This window comes from Empidonax traillii, unplaced genomic scaffold, assembly GCF_003031625.1.
Source record: "Empidonax traillii isolate 1590-97213 ecotype Southwest subspecies unplaced genomic scaffold, ASM303162v1 scaffold444:size1099390, whole genome shotgun sequence".
NCBI classification, from domain to species: domain Eukaryota; kingdom Metazoa; phylum Chordata; class Aves; order Passeriformes; family Tyrannidae; genus Empidonax; species Empidonax traillii.
This window is the reverse complement of record NW_020955637.1, coordinates 580,187-589,181: the sequence shown is the minus strand read 5'-3', so window position 1 is coordinate 589,181 and position 8,995 is coordinate 580,187. Positions and strand designations below refer to the sequence as shown.

At 46.9% G+C, this 8,995-nt stretch overlaps 1 protein-coding gene across 3 annotated transcripts in view; it reads right to left on the bottom strand.

Annotated features, from left to right (window-relative positions):
• The window catches only part of VEPH1 (ventricular zone expressed PH domain containing 1), a 53,413-nt gene extending 46,066 nt beyond the window's left edge, over positions 1–7,347 (bottom strand). For 2 of the 3 annotated variants that reach the window (XM_027894853.1, XM_027894855.1), the window contains exons 1-4: positions 5,881–6,045; positions 3,921–4,200; positions 3,196–3,411; positions 235–409 (exon numbers count right to left, since the gene is read on the bottom strand). In XM_027894853.1, coding sequence (XP_027750654.1) covers positions 235–409; positions 3,196–3,411; positions 3,921–4,058 — 529 coding nt within the window. In that variant the 5' untranslated portion in view covers positions 4,059–4,200; positions 5,881–6,045. Of the gene's footprint in view, positions 1–234; positions 410–3,195; positions 3,412–3,920; positions 4,201–5,880; positions 6,046–7,306 lie in introns of those variants that run through there. The other variant, XM_027894854.1, reaches the window with a different exon arrangement.
• Between the last annotated feature and the right edge of the window lie 1,648 nt (positions 7,348–8,995).

Below are 8,995 nucleotides of genomic sequence, written 5' to 3'. Positions count from 1 at the left end.
AACGTGTTTTATCACATTTATAGGTATTTCCATGTGTCTGCTTTACACAAACATGCCTCATATTTCTATATATAATGCACTTGCTAACGGTCATACTCGGTGATCTCGGAGGCCTTTTCCAACCTGAAGGATTCCAGATTTTTAAGGGTCCCACACCATACCTAAAGCACATCCTGACAGGTGCAGTGCAGGGCACACCGGAGGGCTGAGCCCCAAAAATCTGCCCGTTCCTACCTTGGAGGACGCTCCTGACGATGATGTCCGTGTGCTCAGCCAGCAGATCCACCTGGGCAATCGCAGCCAGGGAGAGGTAACTGGACATGTTCCTGCACAGCTCCTTGTTGCCCCTCTGCAGGAACTTCACTGCCACGGGAACAGCCAAGGCCATGACTGGGGGGCAGTTGTAATTCTGCAAAAACCAGCAACGAGCGGTGAGAAGGAAGCGGCGGAAAAAATTAATTTGAAAAGTCTCGTGCGGAGCAGAGGAGGAGGAAGAAAATTAAAACAAGGGGAAAAGAGCAAAAAAAAACCCAAACACACACAACACATCAAGGAAAGTTGTGTTCTGGTTGCACCACTGAAGGGAGATGCGAGAAAGAGCAAATGAAGAGATTTTAAATTATTGCACTGGGAAGTGTTCGTAATGCACCTGGTTTTTGTCTTCTGCTAGAAGAGGAGCAAACCTGATATGAAGTGCACTAATTAAATGTTAATTGCTGAACACTTCTAATGAGACCTTTTGTGACTGGTGCTCTCTGAGAAGACACGAGGAGCTGTATCCATCCTCCCCACAGAGCAGAGGATTTCCATCCCAAAGCACGGGAAACACCTTAGAGCAGCCACTGCCAGTAAGTGCACTGGGACACTTGCTCACAGTGCAGTAGCTTTGGTTTTGATCATTAATTATCCTGTCTGACATAGGTGAGATCTCCATTTTTTTAAAAACTCATTGAATTCCAGGATAGTTTGGGTTGGAAGGGACCCTGAAGCTCATCCAGTGCCACCCCCTGCCATGGGCAGGGACACCTTCCACTAGCCCAGGATGCTCCAAGCCCTGTCCAACCTGTCCTTGGACACTTCCAAGGGTGGGGCAGCCACAGCTGCTCTGGGCAACTCCAGCAATTTCTCTGAACACTGACATTTTTCAGGATTACAAACTTCCCTTTCCAAAAGGGCACCAACCTCAAAAAATCTCAGGGTACCTGCACATACACTTGGGTTTTGACATTCAGGTCAGGAAAGGTTTTCTGCTGCTATTTATACCCATGAAATGTCGTGCACAAGCTACACACATCACCAAATATTCCCCCTTGACTTCCCACATGGCTGCCCTGGGAAGCAGTAGGGTGTTTGTGTGTCACCAAGGACCTGCAGCCTCTCTGGAGCCTCCTTAAGCAGTGCCTTCCTCTCCTCTCCACTCACTTCTGAGCAGCCCTTTGAAACTGGAGCACATCCCTGGTTTTGAAAACAACCCTGCAATATGATTATATTTAATTAGCCTCTGAAATCACAGGCAACCACTGGAACCCAGATGTTGCAGGAGGCAACAAAACGGTGCAAAGCGAGGCAGCCCAAAGACTTTCTGGACTTTCCTTCTGGAGCAGCACTTAAAAGACTAAATTTATACTGAGGAAAACCAAATCTGTGATTCCTTATTCCACAGAATTTAAGTGGCTCTGAGGATTTTTCCTTGAAAGAGAGGCCTGCCAAGCTTTGGACAGTCCCTTTCGGAGACCCCTGAGGGAGAATGGGGCTGCAGAAACGTCTTGATGTCAAGATAGATCATTTTGGCAACTTCCATGGGACCAAAAACCGTGTCTTTAACAAGAGAAGCCCTTAAAATAAATCGAGCTCTGTGCAGCAGCATGTTTAAATCAACATAATGCCTCGTTATGTTTGGCTGGGAGGCACCACTGAGCAGGAGCCAAACGTTGCCTCCAAGTTCTCCTCTGCTGCTCCCCACAAAAGAATGGGAAGATAAGGTTTGGCCCTTGCACTGGGATTTAAAAAGATCTAGAATTCCAAAGAACAGCTCTTCCCCCCTCTTCCCCCTACAATAAAGACAAAACACTTAGTTAAGGAAAGGCTGAAGGAAGCAGAAAGGTTTCATTTGTTCCACGATAAATATCGGGGCATGAATTGCACACGCAGAAAATGGGAAGGTGATAATAAAGACCACATTTCAATATTGTGATCTAGGGATGTTTGCAAACCTCGGGGACCTCCCTGCTGTTCATATCAGCAGAGACCTGCTGGGAGAGTCAGCCCAGCTGGCAGATATTCATTATCTTCATTACAGCTTCAGCCATTGTAAAAAACCCTCATTTTATGCCTTTTTCTTTTTTTTTTTTTTTTTTTTTTTTTTTAGTCAAAGGAACTTGCTATTAACAGCTCTGTTTCAGGGAGCAGCAAATGTACTTTTACATCCAAGCTGTGGCTGCCCCATCTCTGGAAGTGTCCAAGGCCAGGCTGGACAGGGCTTGGAGCAACCTGGGCTGGTGGAAGGTGTCCCTACCCATGGCAGGGGGTGGGACTGAGGGATCTCAAAAGTCCCTTCCTACCCAAAGCATTCCATGATTCCATGAACCACCTCATTTCATTTCAGTGACTTCACAAGAGGAGGAATCTGCAACGCAGTGCAATCCCCACAACTCTGGATATGAGCTGGATTGGTTTAGCCACAGAGTGAAAGTTCAGAGCAGCCACTTAACACTTCAGTGTTCTTCTGAAATCTGATTTCCAAAGTGCCACAAAGATAAACTGGGATTTCCCAACATACAGTCTCTCCTCTGGAAAGTTTAAGCTGTGCTGCTGCTGGTTACCGCCTCACCTCCAGGGACAGGAGGCAAAAGGGGAGACAACCAACCCCTCCAGGAGGGCATTGCCCACCACAAAGTGTGATTCTTACCAAATCCAACCCCTCCAGGAAGGCATTGACCACCACAAAGTGTGATTTTTACCAAATCCAACCCCTCCAGGAGGGCATTGCGCACACAGAGTGTGGTCTCCACCAAACTCAGCCATTCCCAGAGGAATGTGGAGGGATCACAAGCCCCAGAAGCACAAGCCCCCAAGGGCTTGAAAATCAAGCCCTTAATTTTCAATACAATCACTGCCATGCACCCCAAACATTACGAAGGCATCCTAAAAGCACAAACCCGAAGCGCGTCGATGGCACCTCCAGCCGGGCGTTACCTGCAGGATGCAGCTGGTGATGTCCGAGGCGATTTTGGCGTGTGGAGCGTCCTCCTCCCCGCCCGAGGGGCTCAGGTTGTGCTCCAGGCAGGACTCCCAGAGGGCCACGAGGGCCGGGCCGTGCCGCTCGAGGGACGAGGTCTCCCTCAGGGCCGTGGTGATGCGGGTGACGCAGATCTCCACCACGGCCTGGTCGTTGTCGTTGCTCTGGTAGTCCTGGTGCCAATTAAAAGGCATTTCATAATCAGCAGGGTTTCAAGGACCTCACAAAATTAACCCAAAGACACAAAGATTTTGTAACAGTGTCCATTTTTCCCACTTCCACCTTTACAACGGACATTTAGTGGGATTAAACACAGAAATCAGTTCATCCCACTGGTTGAGGTCCTAATTCTCACTGCTGTGAAGGAGTGGATTATGTAACCTCATGAGAATCTTTAATAGGCTTTAAATAACTTTTTAATGAAAATTATTATAAAGATGAACTTGAAAAAGCTTTAAAGGAAACCCAGCTGGGGGGGGGGAACTGCTTTTTGTTACCACATTTTTAAATCTTACACTTTGTTTGGGGTTTTTTTGTTTGTTTGTTTTTGGTTTGGGTGTGGGGGTTTTTTTATTTGTTTGGGTTTTTTTTAAGAAACCTAAATTGTGTATGTTCCTGTTTTAAATATTTTATTTATACATTTAATCTGGTTACAAAGTGTCCTGGTCAGTGCTTCACTTACTGCAGCTGAACTGATTATCCTGATTTGCTCCAGGGCTTCGGAGAGGCTGCCTTCGATCTCAGCATCCTCCAGGGAGAAGAGATCCCCGGCCCGGGAGAGGTCCTTGTGTGCCAGAACCAACCCGAAGAGCTGATGCATGGCTGTGCCAGCCCCCCTGCCAGGGCACCATGGGCACCAGCCACTCAGATGGGGACAGGACGGAGGCAGCCCTGGGGAGCAGGGATCAGTCGAATATGAGGAATAAATATTGGGTGTGTTTCAAGACTTCCTTGGCCCCAATCTATAAGGAAAAAAAAAAAAAAAAGAGAGAAAAATTAGTTTAGCAAAGGTTTTTAAATGGTGTGTGAAAGCCTCAGACAGGATCCCCTGAACCAGGGACATCCTTAAACACCTACACACAAAGTGCATCTTGAAGGACCTTTTGGAATCATAAAATCCCAGAATTCTGGAGGAGACCTTAAAACCCATCTCGTTCCACTCCCTGCCACGGGCAGGGACACCTCCAATGGTTGTTCCAACCTGGCCTTGGACATTTCCAGGGATGGGGCAGCCACAGCTTCTCTGGGCAAAACCTCTGCCAGGGCCTGCCCACCCTCTGATCAGAGATTTTTTTTGCCCTTCAACATCAAATAGCTTGAAATGAGCTAAACAATACACAGCTTAATAAATAAACCTGGTTTTTTTTCATTTGAATAAATATTTCCCGAGCAGGCTGGTGCCTGTACCAGCTGATAAGGGTTCCAAAGCACCTTCCCGTGGTCAGCAGCAGAGCTGCAGGAGGTGGGTGAAGCCTCTTCCTTTGCTTTCTGGGTTGTTGTGTTTTGACTCTAGAGAGCCATTATTAGCGAGATGGAGAAGATAATGATTCTTGTTAAGCAAAAAAAACCAGTCAGTTTTGTTGCCAAAATGATTCCCGTGGCCTTTTCAACAAGCAGAGAGGAGCTCCTAAGGCTGCAGAGCCCGAGGCGCATCAGGCTGGATCCTCCTGGCAGCCCAGGATGGCACAAACCACCCCCCAGCCCAAGTGCCGGCGATGGGGCGAGCTCAGACCGGCCCCATCGTCCCCACCGAGCTCAAAACCAAGAGCTCGAAAAGCCACGGACACAAAGCGATGGTTTTACCTGCTCGGGGCTCCCCCGGGCCATCCTCAGCGATGGGGAGAGGCGCTCTGGGGACACAGCCCGACCCTCGGCTTTGTCCTCCCGCCACCCCCGGGCAGCATCCGAGGGCACAGCGGGCGGAAAGCTCCGGGCTCGAGTGGCAGGCAATGAACCTGAGGCTGCTGATTGCGGTGCCAGGAGGGAGGCACGTCAGGAATGCAGAATAAAGCAGCCTAAAAGTTCCCCGTGGCTCTGTCAGGTGACTGCGGGCACCCGAACGCAGAGGGGCCTTATCTCTGAATGAGCTGCTCTGTTTTCCAGGGCTGAGCACAAAGCCCACTCCACTCCAGGGCAGTTGTTTTTAACAGAGAAAACAGAACTCTCTGTGTTAATGAAAGCTATACTTCCCTGGGAAGGAGGTAAAAAATACCCCTCGGTGACCTCGAGCTGTTTGAAAGAAAAAAGAACAAGTGAACAGACCTGCTACAGAGGAGGATTTCTGGCCAGAGGGATAAATGCTGTCGTTCTGCAAGCTTTACAGGAGCACAAAAGAGGGGCTGAAGTTGGCTTTGGCTTTTAACATCACCCTCAGCAGCAGCACAACAAAATGTGCCCACAAGATGCAGAGAAACGCTGCGGGAAGGAAGATCCACTGAACATTCCCTTTGCTCAGCTGCTCTGAAACTCAGCAGCCCCTTCCTCAGGAACTGGGCTCCACGATCCTTGGGGTCCCTCCCAGCTCAGGATATTCCATGATCCTTGGCCTCTGGCAGACTGTACTCTGCTCTCCACCTGAACAGATGTTGTTATGTGAGTTTTAGAGACAGCACTAAGGACAGTGCAGGAAGTCATTTACTTACTGTGAGCTCTCTGAAATGGAATTACAGCAAATCTTCTTGATGCCTACACTGTGCAGCAGTGCTGAAAACACTTCCCTTGCACAGGCATTGAAAGGAGAGAGTTGTTCCTTCAGCATCTCCCTGCTCACTGCGAGGCTGGGCTGTTTGCTCCTAATGGGCAGCTGGTACTGGGGAGAAGGGAAAACAATCATTTGTCTTATAAAATGTCATTTTTAATTACATTTTTTTTTAAATAGTCAGTCTGAATGATTAAATTGCTTCAGGGTGTGGTTCCTGAGATGTCCCATCACTTTGAGGCCACATCACCCGCCCCTTCTCATGGCCAAAACACGGGGTACAAAGCAGCAGCTCCAGCTCTTGGAACCAACTTCAAGTCCTCACTGTGCAGAAAAAAAGCCTCAGTGGATAACACAGGCCATTTCCACCGGTTCCTGGTGCAGCCCCACGTCTAATCCAAAGGTTTGATCAGATTTTTCAACACCTCCTTTCCCTTTTCATGAGGAGCTGAAAGAACCCCACGTTCCCCGGGCCCTTGAAGCTGTTCCCCTCCAAGGTGAGTGACTCCACTTGCTGCAGGCACAGCATTCTTACCAAAGCTCCTTATCACAAGCAATCACAATGAAAGGCAGCCTGACAGGTTTCAGAGCTTGAAGGGACTGAGTTGGTCTGTTTGCAAAATAATTCCCCCAATAATAGGAGATTAACAATAAAAATTCCATGTAAAAGGGCAGTTGGACCTAAGGGCATCCAAAAACCAATTGAACTTTGAGCTAAAAGGCTGAGTTTCCCAGTTTCCCAGGAACTCAGGACCTGCAGAATGACATTAGAAGGACAGGAAAAAAATATCTTTGAAACCAAAGAGGAAAGGAGAGGATAAAATTTTTTATATTTTCAGTGAAGGAAAGTCTACGAAAAAAAAAAAAAAAACTATTTTCCTTAGCTTCCAAAAGACTGGAAATGTAAATGTGGCTGCTTAATTTTATTTATTAACAAAATACAACCTTCGAAGAACTGTGCAATAATGTTCTTAATCTAATTCCATGCTAAGCAACACAAATCAGGGAAACCTTCACTATATTTCGGGAATTTTAGGAAACCCAAGCCTTGTTTAGTGACCCTTACAGGATCTCCTGGTTTGTTCACCTGCTGGAGCTGCAGCAAGCACAGGGATACTCAAGGCAAGATTAAAGAAACATTGAAGAAAGAAATCCAAGAGGCCTAAAATGAGCCCCATGCTCAAAAAAGGGAACTTGAATTCCATAGGAGAGGAGAGCGATGTGAGAATTCCCCTTAAATGGAGAGTTTGGTGTCAAAGGACTGGGAGGCCAAAGGTCCCGCTTTACCGTGGGGATCTCGGGCAAAGCAGAGCCCAGGGCTTTGACCAGCTGTAAAAAGGAAAAGGAAGCAATAAAATGCATTTCCTTACCTCTCAGACACGTGTCCATGCTCAGCACACCGCGTTCTGGGAAGGGTTTGGGATGCCTTGGAGGAAAGATGCTACAGGAAAGCAGGAGAAAAAGAACATTAGTGACTCTTTTCCCCGGCAGCACAGTGTGTGTGCAGAGTGTAAATACACCTCGGGGGTGCAGGAACACACCTGAGGGCTCTGCCAAACAGGGTTGAACAGTCAGGACGGTCCCATCAAGACCAGGACAGCAGCTCTGCTAAACCCAGGGGGGTTGGTGATGTTCTTCTCACACCAACAGAGAAAGGTTTGGATTCCCATCCTCCCAGAGGGTGGGGAGAAATCTCTGCAACAACTGCATATTTCGTTTTATTTTCCTTTTCCATGAATAGGAGGAAGATTAGGATCCTCTCCAAAGAAAACTTGGAATTTGAGGTAGAATTCCCTTCTCTTGGAATTTTCCCTCTTCATCTCACAGGAAAAAAAAATCTGTCCTGTGGAATTTCTGTCTCAAACAGTTACAGGAGTTTTAATATCACAAAGACTGTTGGATACTTCCTTTCCCCCCCCCCTCCCCTACACCCACCCAGGGGGAAAAAAAGGGCCTGGATATATTTCCCAAGAACATTCACAAATGCAATTTATGGCCAAAATATTACAGATATTTCAGACAACCTTTCCCCTCCATGTTATAAAAATAAATCCAATTATTAATGTTTTTGAAAAGCATTTACTCACTAAAACAGAGCATTCTTCCAAAACTTGGAAATAAAAGTCCTCACATTTTTCAGTGAAAGAAAAGGATTAAAGATTATATTGAAAGAGCATCATTTTCACACAGGGTGAACAGGCTGCAGCAGTTCCCATGGGATCAGCTGCATATATTTAAACTCTTCCCACAAGACAACCATTGTTTCCTACAAGCCTCTCTGGTTTGTTTTTTTTTCTGTCATGACAGGTTTCCACACTTCATGTCTTGAAATCCCACGGATGCTGAGCTGGACCAGACGATGACACAAGAAATTATGAAGTTTACTAATTAGGCTGGGGTTAAAAACAGGATTTATTAATGAAACATCTTGCTCAGTCCTGGAGCTCTGGGCTGACCTGCTCTCAACATCCAGCTCTTGCACACAAGGAAGCAGAATCCTTGTGGAGGAACTGCAGAGCAATCAGAGGAATTGTCCAGCCTTTTAGGATCATCCCTCCCACCAGAGTTCCAGGGCTGTACCACCACCACAGCCTGGAGGGACTTCAGTGTCCCTCAGGTGGGTGAATAACTCCCCGCTGTGATAAACTGCCTTATCCTGCAGGTTTTGGGGGGGCAGGAGCTGCTCGAAGTGAAGCAGATTTCACACCTCTGAGGCAATTTTGGGTGCACAGTCCATGCAGAACCCACTGATGCAGAGAGGGAAGAACGGACTCAGGAACTTCCCAGCTGTTAATTTTGCAAACAGATAACTGGATCTTTTTTTTTTTTTTTAATAAATATCTACTGGACAATTTATGTGCTACCAGGACAGCTTTCTACAGTTCTCAGCATATAAAAAATCCCGAAAGTTTCTGTTTGCCTGCTCTTTCAGCACACACCAATGCTACACATAACACTTCGTAAGACTTAGCGTTTTTTTTAAACATCAGGAGGACAGATTTGTAAGAGTTCCATGCCTAAATATCCTAATGATATTAAAATATTACACTAAACTAAAC